Genomic DNA, 17,664 nt, shown 5'->3' with positions numbered 1-17,664 from the left:
GGATGTGGCCAAATTAAACAGCACTTGATTGGAACTAGAACACCTATATCATTAGTAGCTACTAGCTAATTAAGTTCACTAAATTCATATTACTATAATAATTTAAAAAAAATTACTATAATAATGCTAGTTGCCAATTTTGCAAATTAAACAACACGTTCAGGGAGGAATGACCTTTCCTGGCCACAACATGCTAGACAAATTCTCATATCAGCAAAACACAAAAGAGATGTTGAGTATATAAGTAAACAAGTATTAGAATTTAGTGACACGTTTTAAAATTGTGATAGCTTAGGTCTAAACGGACAATATGACTAGTGGGTTTGATTGTTACAAATACATACTTTGAACTCTCTGGTCCCATTCTTATCGACCAATATAATAATTATTATTGAACTGGATATATATATCGGACTATATTCTGCTTAAATAGTTATACTTTTATCATTCTTAATAGTACTAGCTATTTACAAAAACATCAATATTTCTCCAAATATTGAAGGTACTAATTAAGCTAGTATCTTAAATTCTTATTTAAGATGATTCCTTCAATTCACAGTCTCTGAGTTGGCTGGGTGGAGAATTTCTACGATGCGTTTGACTTTTGGAAATTTTGGAATATAAGTGACATTGCAAGTTGTAAAGACGTGCGAACACGTTCCCGATGTTATAATACTTCCTCTTGCTCTATGGTCAATGTTTCGAATTATATAAATTTCGTTGGTGACGATTAACATGCATATAATGATATTTTTCTAAACTGCCTTAATAAATAAAAAGTAGTAGGGAAAAGATAAGAGAACGGAGACAATTGTAGTTCTTGTACATCAATATTCAATATGAACGATTCTGTATATTCAGCTATAAATATAGTCGATTGACGGATGAAGTAGAGTGTTTGTAAGTACTTGTGTGTAGGAGTGTCAATGATTCGGTTCGGTCGGTTATTTGGAAAAATTTATATCGTACCAACTTTTTGGTTAATCTACCATATCTAACCAAAATCAAACTTTTTGAAACCGCCCCAATCAAATTGATTTTTCTTCGATATCGGTACGGTTCGATTAATTTTCGGTAATTTTAAAGGTCGCCTAATACAAAAATATAATAAAAGTTAAGTATTAAAAAGTGACTGGATGAAATAGACTGAAAATGCTTATCTATGAGTATTCCCAACGAAGTCTTGGACAGTTTCAAGTTCTCTTAGGCCTGAGACTCATAGTTTATATAGATTTGAGAGAAGAAATTTGCATCAAATTATGTCACATCTAATGTGATTTTCCATTAAAAAACTGCTGATGAAGTAGAGGAAGAAAAAGGAGGAGAATAAAGCAAACATTTTAGTCTTCTTCTGCAGCTGTACCATGTTATGTTGTAATGTTTGAAGCTTTATTTAGTTTGTTTTAAGGAATTTTTACGCGTTATAGCTACTTCTAATAAATAATTAGTGGTAATAACTACCTTTTATTTTAATTACTAATAATAACTAAATATTTTTCTAATTTAACTATTATAGCTACACGATATTTTTGAATTACCATTTCACAAATACACACCTAAAAATTAGCACCCCCAATCCATATCCCTTTTAATGGTAACAATATTAATCACTTAATATACATTACCATCTCTCTCTCCTTTTTCATAACTTCTTACCTTTTATGATCGTCTTCTTATCTCTTCACCCTTACGCAAAAATTTCTTACATTCTACGATCAAGAAGATTCGTCGTATTCTTTCTATTTCTTTTTTTATATAAAAAAGGAAAAAAGAAGCCTTAAAGTACTCAACGTAGGCATCCCATCTCCTTTGTTTCGTGAAATTTTCGCTATTTGTGTTATTATTCTTCCACAAAATCAACTTGGTGGAAGTGATTGTTTTTGCTTCGGCCATGGTGGTGGTTATGGCGGCGCGCACGAGAGAAGGAGAGAGAAAGTTTTTTAGGGTTTTGAGAAGACGAAAAATATATGTATTTGTGTATGTTCTATGATATAACTACCAATTGTTGTGGTTGGTAGTGTATTTTTGTAAGTTTTTCTATATATTTGTGTATTTTGTTCAAATTAATTCCATCGGTTCATCTACTTTTAAATACGGGTGGTATGAAATACATGGTAAGTTTCTATATATTTATGTATTTTGTTCAAATTAATCCCATCAAATACATGGGTGATGCAAGTTGTTACTCACACAAATACATGAGATTTAATTTAAAATACATGGGGTTTGATTGGAAACTTCAAATACATTAGTTATGCTATCAAATACATGGGTAAATAAAAAACGAAATCAATATTGAAAACTTCAAATACATTACCACTAAATACATGGGTGATGCAAATTGTTACTCGCACAAATACATGATATTTAATATAAAATACATGGAGTTTGATTGGAAACGTCAAATACATTAGTTATGCTATCAAATACATCGGTAAATAAAAAACGAAATCAATATTGAAAACTTCAAATACATTGGCTGTTGATTGATCGTGTTTGTTTTGTCAATGTATTTTCAGAGGTGTTGAAGATTTAATTTGAAATTTGAATTTTTACGTTTGAATGTTGAAGAATGCATGGAAGAAGAGAAACGTGTAAGGAAAGGGAATATTACAGATGAGATTTTGCGGAAAAGAAGGTAAAAAATATCTTAATTTCTCATTTAATACCACCGTTACAGTTACCTAAAATAAATCTGTTCATTTTTTTTTTTTCGCATGCTTATGTATTTGCTGGCAACAAATACATGCGAAAACATACACAAATCAGCTGATTTTTAGCTACGAATGGTAATATTAAAAAAGGTAGCTACAAATGGTAGGAAGCTACAATAAGGTAGTCATTTGAGAAATTTTACCTTATTTTAATAAGGTAAAGTAGGTTTAGGTTTTAATTATAGTCTTATAAAAAGTTTGTTTTATAGGTTTCTTATTTCATAAAGAAACCGAAAAACACCAAGCTGAAGCTAAATTCACTCGGTTTTTGAATAACCATTGTGCATCCATAGTTCCGCATCGGTCTAACATAGAAATGACACTAGGTACCACTTTTAATGGTTTTATTTTAAATATAGCTAAAGTTTATAATGTACTTAAATTTTAGTCATCTTGTTAATAGCTAGGATAACCTCCTCCTTCATCAATTTCATAAATTCACATACTTTGAACTACCTGAGTATTAAGTCAAAACATTGTAAAAATTTAAATTACAATGGCAAGAAATTTTTTATTCATGCATGGTTTATCACAAAGTTACTACAGTTCAACAGGACTAAACCGATAGAACTGAACTTGAAATACGGCTAACGATCTTTAAATAGATAGTGAGCTTGAATATAACAAAAATAAGTATTTTACCTTTTTTTTTTTTATTCACCTTATTTAATTGATAAAGAGGTGGCATCTTACATGCATATCCTTTTTCGTAATTTGACATTTAAAATACTTTTTGATCAACACAAATGAAAATATTGGATAAACACAAAAAAAGTTAACAAAAACACTTCAAATGATTTATAGCCAATTTGGGCAACCTTCAGAACGCCAAAAAAATTTGTTGGCTAAATTTTTAGGTGTAAAAATTTAGTCAAACGCGATTGTAGACTTGTGTATTACTATGAACGATTCTGTAAATTCAACAATAGACGTGGCCGATGAAGTAGAGAATTTGCAATACTTGTGTGTCTAGTTCCACATTAGTCTAAGTACGCGTTTGGCCATAGAAACTGAAAACTTTTTCATTTTTTTTTGGAATTTTGGAGTTGGAGTTGGAGTTGTGTTTGGCCATAATTTTTGAAATTGTATTTTTTGTTGAAATGTAGTTGTTTTGGTTATGAAAAAAGTGAAAAACTTGAAAAACAAGTTTTTCTTATTTTTCATTCCGGAATACAACTTCAAGTTGTATTTGGAATTTTCATGGCCAAACGCTGATTCCAAAAAATAGTGAAAAAATTTTCCCGAAAAAAGTGAATAATTCTTATGGCCAAACGGGCCCTAAGTAGAAAAGACAGCAAATATTCACTTTTAGTGGCATTATTTAAAATATAACCACCATTTACAATATATTTAGAATTTATAACCACCATTTACAATATATTTAGAATTTAGTCACTCCGCTGCTAGCTAGCTATCCTCCTCATCCTCCATAATTTTCAACATTCACATATTTTGAACCACCTGATTCTGAATTACCATGATAAGAAAATTATTGTTGCACTATAGTATTTTCCATGACTTATCGCAAAATTGCAGTTAAACTTGATTAGGACGTTGGTTTGAAGTATGAACTACAAAAATTAAACTTGAAGTTTGAACTTCAGGACAGCGGCCTACAATTTAAAGAAAAGGGTCTCCGTCGCGGTTTTTAAAATTTGTGACTATATTTTAAATACATTACAAATAATGATTATCGGAAATATTTACCTGACACCCCACCCCACCCCACCCCCCCACCCGCTCAAACTCCTTCCTCCGTGATACCATCGTAGTATATTTTTATATCATGATGGTATAAATGGAAGTTAAATGAAAAGAAAAACGATCATCCATGATCTTGAAATCCAATTATATTTATATACCATGATGTACTGCAATAGTCTGATCTTTCGTTGAAGGACTGAACGATTGTCATGATATCCATCACGTATATGTAGATAAGATGGTATCATAGAGAGTTTTTCGAGAAAAGTATCTTTTTGAATAAATGAACATGATTATCTATAATATCATCTCAGTATATTTATATACTATGATGGTATCATGGAGGATTAATTTTTTTAAAATAAGCACTTATTGGAAGAAAAAAAAAGTACTTTTGGAGAAAAATAAGTTTGGCCAAACAGGCTATAAGAGAAGGACTGAAGCAGTCTTCCATGATACAATTTTATTATATACCATGTTGGTATCATAATTTTGGGGGCATCTCACGTAAATAGTTTTGATTTTTTCTGGGGGTACGAAAGTAATGAAAGTATGGGCGGATAATTATTTTGGTTTGAGAGGGCACGTGCGTTCTTTCCCAATTTTATTTTTAAAAATTAAAGGATTCTATATCCAAATATACAATCAACATTAAGAAGCTTGAATTTCAAAAAATGAAAAGTGTCACAAAAATTGAGATGGAGAATATATTTTTAAATCACTTTACGGAAAAGTTCACTATTGCTTTATGCGCAGCTTGGGGATGTGAGTGGAAAAAACGAAATTGGTACTTCCTCTGTCTCATTTAATTTTGTACCGTTGTTTTACTCGGTATATATTTTAAAAAATAAAGATTTTTTAAAATTTGTTATTTAAAATAAGTTAGTACCATTTATCTGTTTATAAACCATTTATCAAAGGTAAATTTTAAATTTTAAAATTAAATTATAAATATATGTATTTTTTTAACAAATTAAAGAGTAAAGTGTGTTGCATTTATAAATTGAGACATAGAGAATATCTAACTTTGTAATTAAGCAACACACATAGCCTGAACTTCAGTTAGTCATGTAATCGATAAGATTTAAGAGGAGAAAAAACAAATCTTATTGAACATTATTGTTTTTGGTTAAGGGTCGTCTAAGGCACATTCATAATAATCGGTCATAAATCATAATAGATCAACACAACAGATTTTGACTGGACATGTCACTCGGCATATTCACGAGTTCATGCTAAACCCTATCTAAACCCCTTAGTGAAATGATGCACATTTTCAAGATGTGTATCGGCTGTATCGAATGTAAATCCGCATTCAATGTTTACATCACACCCCTTTGGGTGCGATCCTTATGCTTCGAACTACCCTTTTTATACAATGTCCAAGTAGCCATATTTTGTATCCTATTAAAAAATTTAAATCCACCTAGCTAGATTGCATTGGTTATTTCGTACACATACAATATGAGCAACCCTTATAAGGGCTCATTTAGTACAAAGGATAAGGGATAAATAGTTTCGGGATTAAATTTTAGATGAATTTATCTCATGTTTAATTGGGATAAATCGTAGTATAACTAATCCCAGGATTGTAATGTTATTTTATCTCCATAGGAGAGTGGAATAACTAATCCCAGGATAAGTCTGGGATAACCTGTTTCCAAACCAAACGGCCCCTTAGTATTGGTTATTTCGTACACAATATGAGTAATTGTTAATATCTTATACCTCTATATATTAGGCAAGTTAAGTATACATTTTATGTAATATATATTCGACATAAGTTTTGAATTTAGAGCCCGTTTGGATTAGCTGAAAAAAGTGTCTTCTAAGCATAAGTGCTTAAAGTATTTTTTAAGTGCTGAAAGTTATTTTATAAATAAGCAGTTACATATTTGGATAAAAGTGCTTAAAGGGTTTTTAGAAGTAAGGGTAGTATTGGAATTAACAGAAAATATAAGGGATAGAAGGATAAAGTTGTCGGTCAAATCAAAATGACTTTTAAGCCCCAAAAAAAAAAAAAAAAAAGTTGAGGCTAAGCAACTTCTTAATTTTAATTTATTTTAAACACTTTTTAACTTAATTTAAATTATTTTTCTATTTTACCAAACATCCAAATAAGTTAAAAATGATTTATAAGCTAATTTGACTAACTTATAAGCCAATTCAAACGGGCTCTTAGTCTAACCATGGCTCAATACACAGAAGGGAAGAAAATAAAAGAGGAGAAAACGGAACGAAAGATAAGGACTATGTTAGAGCTTCGGGGCATAAAGGTCATTTTAGAGAGTGGGGACCAAACTTTTCATTCTGGGAAGGCACGTGAGCAGCAACACGCACCAGTGTTCGCCGTTGCATTATAATCAGTTACTTTATCATATCTCTCTCTATCTTCTGTGCAGCTCAATTTCACTGCTCCAACTCTCCTAACAAACTCCTTTCACTCAACTCCATTTTTCTCATTGGCAATTTGTAAAACATTCCAAAAATATTCTTCTTCCAGAAGCATCTCAAATATATTTGTAAAAATAAAAATTTCTCCACGTACTGGTTTTCATAAAGATCTCCACTTTCCCATTCATTTTCCATCTTCTTTGCTTCAACAATATCTATCAAACACTCACTATTCTTACACTGCATTTTTTCCAAAACTAGGGTTTTGTTTTCAGATAGGTATGAACAAGCTTTTCATTTTCTTCTTTTTATTTCTAGCTTCAACATTTAATAGTGTTTCGCATGCATGTTTCTACTATGTATGTTGGTGTGTATGTATATAGATAACAGTTAGGGTTTCTTACTTTTGATACTGAATTTTTTTTCCACGAAACCATCTTGCTGTTTTTTTCTTGGGAAAGCAAAAATGGAGTCTAGCTAGGGCTCACTTTAAAACAAAACCAAAAAGATTATTAATTTTTAGAAACTGGTTCGAGTTACTTTCGAAATAGCTACCGTTTTTAATTTCATGTGTTTATTCTCTTTGTAAGCTAAAATCTTCAAAACAAAACCAAAAAGATTACTGCTTCTTGTTTTTCGTTTTGTTTTGATATAAATATGAACTCATGCATCGTTTATCTGCATTTTTTCCGTAAGTTTACAGCTTTTTCTGATTGATCAGTTTAGTCAAAAAGCACTGGGGTTTTTCACCTTTTTATGAGTGTTTTTGTTGGATGAATATACTTAAATTAAACTTGGCTTATAGGAGAGGACACTGAGGGTTTATCAGTTCATGTCTGGGTGTTTATCTGTATGTGTGTTTTGATCTTTTTTGCTTTTTAGCAGCTATGTTTAATGCATTACTATACATGGTACTCATCATTTCTGGAAACCCTAATGCCAGCACCACTTCCAGATAGTCACCATCAACCTTTTTTAATTTGTACCCCAGAAAAACACCAACTTTTTATGTAAATCATTAGCGTTAATCACTCATTTTCTTTGTTTTAGGTGTTTACAGATAATGGCAATGGAAACTTACTACAGAAAAAGATCCAAAAGAATCATTCAAGCCAACCTCGTAAGTTTTCTCTCTCTATATGTACGCATTTTCTCTCTCTAAATAGGTATATTTCTGGCATGGAAATTGTTTCTGTATCAGACAATTCCTTTTTCTGTTACGCCATTATTTGGCTTCATTTAATGCGAGTAATATACACGCGCTAAAAAAGTAGACGCGCCAATTGAAAAAGCATTTTGCTTTCAATGCGAGTGCGTGCATGTAGTGTATTTCTCTCTGCAGTGACGGCAAAAAGACAAAAAAAATCTTCTTCATGATGGTGATTTTAAATACTAACCCGCATGAGTGGGGCGAAAGAAACATTTAAAGACACAATTAGATTATGCATGTTAATATAATATTCTAGTAAGGGATCATAATATTATAAAGTCATGTAGAGTATACTGCATTATGCAAATAGAGAGAGAGAGAAGGGGAAAGAGGGAAAGTAAGAGAGTACGTGCCATATAGTACTAGTCTGTGAGAAGGATAAAGGTGGTAGTGGGTGTTGTTCATATTTTGTAATACAGCTTTATCTGTACGTATACAGGAAATGGATTACCTGAAAGGGCAAAAGCATACCAGTGTCGCCTGTGAAGACACACCAGCTATGGCCAGACATGAAAACCAACCACTTATGCCCACAGCAGATAATGACTCTACCCTTAAATGCCACGGTACAAACTCACTCTCTATTTTTCTGCAGTAGTAGTACTAGTACTCTATTTTAGCCGCATCTGAATCAACCTCTTATACCCCATTTCTTCTTTTGTCTTTCTATACATTATTTTATTTCTATAAAATATTTTACTCTATAAAAGTTTTTGGGTTTTCAAAAGTTTACTGGTTTCTGGCAAAATGTATTCTCATTATCCCTTTTTCCACTTTTCAGGAGACAATGAAATTGTGGAAGCCAAGATGAACATTTGGATTGGTTCTATTTACGAGATTGATCATATATATTTGCCTCCCAGAACTCCAGTTCAACTCAAGTCCATCCGAGTAGCAATGGTGAGAAAATAATCTGATGTTATTTTGAACAAAATATATACAGTATGTATGGTTTGATATATACTCCGTAGAAATAACGGGCTATTATATTGTTTGATTTTTGATCAGGTGAGCGAGACAAGTGCATTGAACGTGGCAGTGAGGTTTCCGAGCATGGAGTCACTACAAACATACTTCAGCAACAGCAGTCGGGAGATGTATCCAGCTCTTGACGAGAAGTTTGTGATGGGAATAGCTCTGGCCAATAAAGTGCTTCTCCGTCAAGTTCCTTCTCATGAGTTTGCTGAGAAGAAGCATCTTCATAGCTTCTGGTTGCTCAACTCCACTAATTTGGCTGTTCCTCCAAAGCATGGCAACTGCTTGTCTCATCTCAAGGTCAATGGAATGGTTACCTGGGGAATACGCCGTCAAGTCAAGTTTCTCGGCAGACATGAGGAAAGCAACAACACCGAGTCTTCTTCCAGTTTCGTTCAAGGAGATGAAATCTCAAAGGTGGAGCTACCTGCAAAAGCTGACAAAGAAGAAGAAGAAGAAGAGGATGAAGAAGATAATGAGGAAGATCAAGAGGATGGAGTAAAGCAAGAAAAAGATGAAGAAACGGAGGAGAACGATGATGAGGTTGTAGCAGAGAAGATTCACAGGAACCTGAAGAGGAAAAGATACAGCTTAAGAGCAACTACAACAAAAAAGGCAAAGAAAACAAGGGTAGAGATGCAACGGCAGAAAAACAAAACTAAGAAGAAAAACACATGCAGGCAGTTGACTGTATACAAAGACCCCAAAGACCGTTGGTCTACAGAGAGGTAAGTAAAACTACTGTTATAGTTTCAGCAAAACACTTCACTTTAATTTCTAATGTCTTCATTGAACCTACTCCTGAAGGTACAAGTTGGCGGAGAAGAACTTAATGGAGGTGATGAAGTCAAAGGGTGCAACTGCTAATAACCCTATTATCAGACCAGAGTTGAGAGCAGAGGCACGAAAGCACATTGGAGATACGGGGCTGTTGGATCATTTGCTCAAACACATGGCCGGTAAGATTGCACCTGGAGGGACTGAACGTTTTCGACGCAGGCACAATGCTGAGGGAGCAATGGAGTATTGGCTGGAAAGTGCTGACCTTGTTAACATCAGGAAGGAGGCTGGTGTTAATGATCCTTATTGGATTCCACCACCTGGTTGGAAACTTGGAGACTCCCCCACTCAACATCCCATCTGTGCCCAGGAATTCAAGCACCTAAAAAATGAGATTATGGTACTCAAAAGGTAATTAGCTGAAAATGCTACACTAGCTCTTCAAAGTGCATGTCCATGTTCCAGGAAGAAAAAAAGAGCTGTTTTATGGTTATTCATGTCGAGCTCTGATGGTTTTGTTATATCTGTAAATTTTATTGGTGGTAAACAGAGACTGGGAGGAAATGGGGCTTTCAAAGAAACAGTTGGAAGAAGAAGTTGGAAGGATGAAAAGGTGAATACACTGATGATAAGTACTGTAATTCAAAGCTTTTATGTTGGTGAAATATAATCTGTATATGGCTGTGTTAATATGTTCTTTTTAATTTGTTTGAGCAGAAAGATTGAGGAGCTTGAATTGAAGAAGAAGCAACAAGAAAGCCAAGCTATTTTGACTTCAAGGACAATGGTATATTTTATTTCTAAAAGCAGAAGTTTGTCATTTGAATGGTTTCCAAATTAATAACCCGTTTGATAATTATACTTGATGTTCTGTTTTTGTGGCAGGAAAAGTGCAAGAAACAATTAATGATAGCCAATTCAGATTTTATGGCAAAAATGGAGGTATTTTAATTAATTACCATAACCCGTTTTGGATAAACTCTGGTTCCCCACTTTTCTTAACTTATTAATGGACCCCAGAGCCTAAATTGGTCAGATGGACCCATATTGCTATTGTTGTGTATGTAGCCACACATATAATGCTTGAAAATAGATGCAGCTAACACTTCCTTATTAGTTTCATATTGTGCTTCAACTTACATTCGAGATACCCAATTTATTCATTTCTGATTTCTCTAATCTAGTGTCAAACATGCATTATTTCCTCTCTGGTTTTCTGAGTTTTTGTTTCTGGTTAGGAGTGAAGGGAAAAGGGAGAGGTGGTGCTTATGTTTGATTAGATGAGGAAGTAGAGATGCATGTTACTAAAGCAGGATCATTGTGGTATTATTAATAATAATTGTGTGGACTGTGGAGTACTGTTAATTGAGTTATGAATACAGGAAAAATTTCTGAACCTGGTGTCTAAAATGGAAGAAAAGGAAAGGTCAATCTCGACATTGATGTTGTCAACTGAGCGATTAGCTGAAGTAAAGGAAAAGCAAGTGGAACAAGAAAGTGAGAAACAGGGAGAGCCAGCAGTAGCAGCAATGGAGAGATCAAAAGTAGCTGCTGATCAGAGCAAGGAGGTAACAGCAACATTTAACCCCAAAAGAGCAAGAAATAGTGCCCCAAGAGCTGAGGAAAAAGCAGCCAAGATACAAAGGCTAAAGAGTGGGTTCAGACTGTGTAAACCCCAGGGTAGTTTCCTTTGGCCAAACATGGTCCGCAAGAATGGTGGTAACAACATGTCCCCTCAGGTTGTGGTCCAGGTGGAAGATCTTCATATGGTCCAAACACCACCCTCAGTGTCTTCTTCCAGTGCCATAGCTCCTCCTTCATTGCTGCCTTTTCATAAGAACAGCCTGCCAGCTTCCCCTGTCAAGCCTGTCCCTGAAAGACGAGCAGTCACTGTTACTGTGTCCACCATCTCTAGTGAAACTTGCTATGGAGCTGGGGATAACATGAATTACTCAGCTGGAAACAAGACAACTACTATGATCAACTTAAATGATGTCCCTCTTAACAATGTTGGTGAAGGATTTCGCCAAACCCCAACATCAAGACAAACTATAACCACAACTACTACTGTCATGCCTCATCATGTGAGTATCATTTATCCTGTCTCAATGCCTAATACCTTGCACTCAATCTAGTTATTTACTTATGTTCCTTGATAATTGATTGCCACCTTAATTCTGTATGTTCCTCTCTGGTGAAGGGAGTCAACTTCAGCAAACCACGACAAGCTTCAGTTGACGACAGCGCTAGCCAGATTCAGCAACAAGCAAGCAAATGCTGCTCTTCCTCTGCCACATCCTTGCCCCAGGGAGCTGCAAGTTGGTTAGTTCTGGCTACTCCAAGAAACACCGACTCAAATGAGTCCATCATTGGATGAGAAGTGCATATTTAGGGGAACTTATAAATAGACTAGTACGTAGTAACTAAGACTATTAAGTCGTTGTTTCCAAGCATAGCTTGACTATTCTGTTTTTTGGCCTCGAGTTACTTTTGCAGTGGATACTTACCTTCTAATGGTATCGATATGAACCTATATCACACGATTAAGTGATGCTACAACTCTTCTGTGGATGCTTACCTTCTAATGGTATCGGCAGGAATCTATATCACACGATAAGTGTAATTTTAATTGTCAAAAATTGATGATTTTTCTTTCCAAAGTCTACTTGTTGAAAATACACAGCTATAGCAAACTAGTATCTAGTACATTGCTTAGGAAACACGCCTTAACCGCTGTATGATTAGATTATTAACCCAAATAACGAAAACCAGGTATTCAAGGTATCTTTCCTCGTCGCTGGTCATTTGTGTTGAACCGATAAGTAGATGAGCTATGTAAATGCATTGAAGAAATTAAATATCTGTTCGAATTCAAAGGACTCTTGACAAAATGAATAAGTAATGATTTATTGCATTAAATTTGTCATTTAAACAAGCAAAGGACTGAGAATAGACTTCGTAGTTCGTACCCTTCATCAATGGGGTACCAAAAAAATAGGAGTAATTGAATTTCATTAACTGCTAGATTTCATCGTCAGAAGGGGCAAAAACCATGTAAATGATGCAGGATTTCACTTGCTGAGGAAGGCATCGTTTTCATTAATTGCATATTTATTGTACGAAAATAAAACCTGCTAAAGTCGCCTTTGAATGATACGATCATTAAAAGTCATTCTTTCATTAATTGCGTTTCATACTCCCTCTGTGTAAAAGTATTTATCGCATTTTTCATTTACACGTCCATTAAGAAAGCATTTATAACAAGGGGTGTCAATGATACGGTTCGGACTGTTATTTTATATACTTTATACCATACCAATTTTTTGGTTATTTGATTTTGTAAGACCAAAATTAGACTTTTCGAAACCGTCCCATCATCTCCGTTTCTCTTCGGTATCAGTACGGTTCGGTTAATTTTTGGTTTTTTTAGAAAAGAACATCATGTTATAGTCACTAGTAAAAATTAAAGATACGATATCATGCATACTTCTATAGGACTTTGACAAAAGGATGATGAGTCAAGAAAACATGAAAGACGGCAAGAGTAAAGATTGATCCCACTATTTTACGATAGTGTAAAACAACGTTAACCAAAGACAAAAAGTATAATTTAGATCGCACGAGAGGGAAAAGATCAATCAAGATGGGACTCAAGAACGAAGTCTACTAATATTAAGTATCCAACAAGATAAATTCAAAATCATACGAGAAGAAAGATATCTAATACTTTGTAGCTTTCATGCTAGAACTAATTTAATTTTTATAGGAGTAGTATAATAGGTTTCAGTGTTAAAACTTTAGGTGTTAATTATGTTGCCAGCTTGTAGTCGTTTTCATCATCCCGAATCCAAGGCGAAACTTTCAATATTTTATTATATTTAGATTTAATAAATAGATTTTTTTTTACACATATAAATTTATTTGGTACGGTTCGGTATTTTTTCGATTTATTTTTATAAAATTAAAAACCAACCTAATTATTCTGTACGGTATAGATTTATATAAAAACCATTGGTTTCATTAAAAAGACCTAAAAATCAGTTCGGTACGGTACGGTTCGGTCGGTTAAGTTGGTTTTTTGAAATCCATTGACACCCGTATTTATAAGGGTAACATTTTGACTGTCTTACCCTCTTAACATATGTCATCATGTTCTCTCTCCTCAATGAATATTTACTATATTAATGATGAAACATCTTAAATGTTGGTATGTGAACTCACAAAATCAACTCATTAATGTAATTAATACAAGGGCAATATAGGAAAAAGCTACTTAATTTTATCTTGAATAAATAAAACGACAAGTATTTTTAGTAAGGACAAAAAATATTTTGAGACGGATGGAGTATTTGTCACGTCCCAAATATGGTATATCGGCTGTGACAAAAACACCTAATGCGCCACCGCCCATTAGGCGAGCCCTCTGACTAAATCTTACGGATAACAAAGAATAAAAGAAGAATGAAATACTACTAAAGCTATCTTACCCTAAATAGGTACGGAAAACGAAATAAAAAAAAATAGAGAGTCAACCCTAAAGAAACTAAGATCTGAGTACAACCGAATTGAGAATCAACTCCAGAAATAAAGAAAGCATACTATAATGAAATGATAGGAGCTGAAGCTGCCTCGACGGTCTAGTGGTGGCTCACGAATTGACTACAAGCTAGAGTCACTGGTCAGTGACTAAATCCCCGACTACTACACATGCACACACTTAGTAACTGTGATCATAAAAGACCGAGTAAGATCATCGACTCGCTCTCCCAGCCTACCTCATATTATAGAGATGTTTAGTATAATTAACCCTATATACAAGTATAGGAATGATATACCAGTAAAAACAAGTGAATCTGAGATCATGAAAACACACAATAAAGTAAAGTATGCATGATACCACTGAACGCTACAGACTGTTCATCTTGTTCGGGTCTCTGTAATACTGGCAACTACTGCTGGCTAAAGACATCCTCACGCCAGGCATTGTGTACGCTACTAACATAGTGATAAAGCATGTTAAGTAGCTAAGCAATTATCACATAGAGATACAGCATAACTTCTGAGAATTGAATGAATGATAAGGCAAGCTAAACAACTAAACAAGATCATATCCAGATTCAATAAATTTTTGAAAACTGAAAGAGAGATAAAGCACGCTAAACAACTAACCAATGTGTGCGTGTATCTATATATCATGACATTGAATCTTCTAAAAGTATGTGAAAACACACTCAGGACCCTCACGATCAACTTTTTGATATTTTAAAACTATCCAACCCAGCTCACGCTTGTCCACATATATGAACTAGCTGGTTTAAATACATACAAGCAACCACATGATATGATTTTAAGAAAAGCAAGTAAACTAACGGTGTGTTCGGTATGGAGGAAAATGTTTTCCTGGAAAATGTTTTCCTCGCATGTTCGTTTGGGTAGTGGAAAATAAGTGAATTTCTTACTTATTTTCTCATGTTCGTTTGGTTGATAGAAAACGTTTTCTGGAAAATACTCATCCAAGCCTTACCAACTCCAACCCAACCCCATACCCTCACTCCCACCCACACCCCACTCCCACCCACCCCCCTCCAAAAAAAAAATTTCTTTTGATTTTTTTTTTTTTTTTGTAGCCCCACCCCAACCCTCACCAACTCCAACCCAACCCCACACCCCCAACCCCATCCACACCCCACTCCCACTCACCCACCTCTACGCCCCCACCCCCCTCCATTTTTTATTTATTTTTTGTTTTTTGCACCCCCACCCCCAACCACTCCCGTAACCCACACACTACCCCTCCCCCCGCACCCTACCCCACCACCCACCCACCCCCTCCCACAACATTTTTTTTTGAAGTTTTTATTTTTTTTTAAAAAAAATTTCTACACGACCACATCCCCCATCACCCACCCTCCCCCTTGCGTGGAACCCATACCACACCAACACCCCCCTTCCCAACCCCAACATTTTTTTTTGAAGTTTTTTATTGTCTTTTGCGGGTTTCTACACCCCAGACACCCCCTACCCCAAAAATTTTTTTTTCACCACACACCCTATCACACCCCTACCAGGAGTATGACGGGCTCCGACTCGTAGGCCGGGAACCACCTGACTTATCCGTTACTTTGAACATTATAAACCATAACTCAAAGAACACCTGCACGCAGAAAAGGCCCAACATAGGAATATCCGATCATTCAGCACATATGTTCACATGTGGACCGATAAGGTCGCCACAACATAACGTATATCATAAAGCCGGCAAGGCTAGCGGTAAAGGATCAAGAGCTCAAAATAAGGCCGACAAGGCCACCAATATATTATACAACAATATGAACTGGTGGAGCTATGAAACATTTAACTGCACACACACGTCTACGAGCCTCTACATAGAATACAATGATCATAAGGACAATACCAAATAGCTTGAGCCTCCGAAGTAAGTGGAGTGCTCGTGAGAATCCGTTGATAGAACACCTACGGTACGATCCATCTCCCCCGCCTACCTGCGGGTATGAGCGCGAGCGTCCACAAGAGAAAGGACGTCGCACGAATAATGTCGAGTACGTAAGGCAAGAATAACAATATAATATAGATATGGAAGGTAACATGGAATAAGAGATAACATGTACATCTGGATGCCTCATAAGGCAGATGTCATGCATGCTTAGCCTTTAAAAAAAAAAATTCTATACATATACATAGTATCATGCCCGGCCATTAAGGCTCGGTGTTATCATCATTAGCCCGCGTCCGGGCCTCCCGCGTCCGGGGCAATATTATAACATGCCCACTGCAGTGGTGTTCACATCTACGTGCCATGCCCGACCGACTATAGCACGGCGCGGTGTGAGAAAATACATACATATATATAAAGCATGCATGAGAGCCCAATCAAAAGCCACAACTATATCGGAGTGACGTAAGGTCGGTAGCCTCTGATTATATTATGGATCAATCACCATCGTTTATCCCACCTTGGAGGAACAATTATTATAAGGTGAGATCAACAACATTGAATAAAATCGAGAAAATCATGAAATAAGCTCAATAATCTCATAATAGCATTAAAATCAAAAGCTTTGAAATTTCTAGAATTAAGATCATAATCATCATGTTTATCATAGAAAACATCTCATCTTAAGTATCATAAGAAGTTTTTAGGAATCATGAACTTCTAACTTTTGGAGGTAAGAGAATTATGGAAACATATATGGAATCATTAAATAAGAATCCTTCCTTTTGAGCAAAATCATAAGATGAGATCAACATCAACAAACAAAATCAAAATCTTGAAACCATCTCAGTAATCTCATAAGGACATTAAAACAATAACTTTGAAATCTCCACAAATGGGATCATCATAATCCTCATCATGGTCCTTATAGAAAACACACTACAAGAAAAAGGTTTATCTGCGACCAATATTTAGGGACGAGTTAATAATTTCGTCTCTAAAAGTACATTTATTGGGACGAGATTTTATTTCGGTCCTTAATTCTATTTTATTGCGAAGATACTAAATCTAGTCCCAAAAGAATTTAATAACCGGTCCCAAATTATAATTGATGAGCTTTGAGTAGGAAGATGCCACCAAATATAATATTAAAATATTAAAAGGCTACTATTTTCCAAAAAAGCTCGGCGCTAAAAAGTTGTAAATAAAAACTTAGGTTTTCGGCAAAAAATAAGGCGCCAAATTAAAGTAAGAGAAAACGTAGTATACACCGAAATAAAACATTCTAAAAGTTAAATTAAACTCTCTCGTCTTCTCAAAAACACGGTGGTCACAATTCTCGTACCATAGTCTCTACACATCGTATCCATCATCCGCTCACCATAGATCTACCAATAGATTTCTTAATTCCTCGATTCTTCTCTTATTCATCA

General features: G+C 34.9%; 1 protein-coding gene across 1 annotated transcript; it reads left to right on the top strand.

Annotated features, from left to right (window-relative positions):
• Positions 1-7,881: 7,881 nt before the first annotated feature.
• Positions 7,882-12,295, top strand: LOC132058369 (protein DYAD-like). The gene is made up of 10 exons (XM_059450898.1): positions 7,882-7,932; positions 8,462-8,588; positions 8,804-8,922; positions 9,031-9,725; positions 9,805-10,188; positions 10,328-10,390; positions 10,495-10,564; positions 10,663-10,719; positions 11,160-11,879; positions 11,978-12,295. The coding sequence occupies exons 1-10, from the start codon at positions 7,882-7,884 to the stop codon at positions 12,152-12,154; spliced, it is 2,463 nt and encodes an 820-aa protein (XP_059306881.1). The 3' UTR covers positions 12,155-12,295.
• The last annotated feature ends 5,369 nt before the right edge of the window (positions 12,296-17,664 follow it).

This window comes from Lycium ferocissimum, chromosome 5, assembly GCF_029784015.1.
Source record: "Lycium ferocissimum isolate CSIRO_LF1 chromosome 5, AGI_CSIRO_Lferr_CH_V1, whole genome shotgun sequence".
In the NCBI taxonomy this organism is placed as follows: Eukaryota; Viridiplantae; Streptophyta; class Magnoliopsida; order Solanales; family Solanaceae; genus Lycium; species Lycium ferocissimum.
Note: the sequence above shows the minus strand (reverse complement) of the source record. Positions and strands in the feature narration are given on the sequence as shown.

What these genes read in the sequence shown, in the direction of transcription:
- LOC132058369 (XM_059450898.1), top strand. Translation starts at nt 7,882, where the DNA reads ATGGAAACTTACTACAGAAAAAGATCCAAAAGAATCATTCAAGCCAAC. An exon ending in AGTCCATCCGAGTAGCAATG is followed by an intron (nt 8,923 to 9,030) that starts GTGAGAAAATAA and finishes ATTTTTGATCAG; the next exon opens with GTGAGCGAGACAAGTGCATT. An exon ending in TTTTGACTTCAAGGACAATG is followed by an intron (nt 10,565 to 10,662) that starts GTATATTTTATT and finishes TTTTTGTGGCAG; the next exon opens with GAAAAGTGCAAGAAACAATT.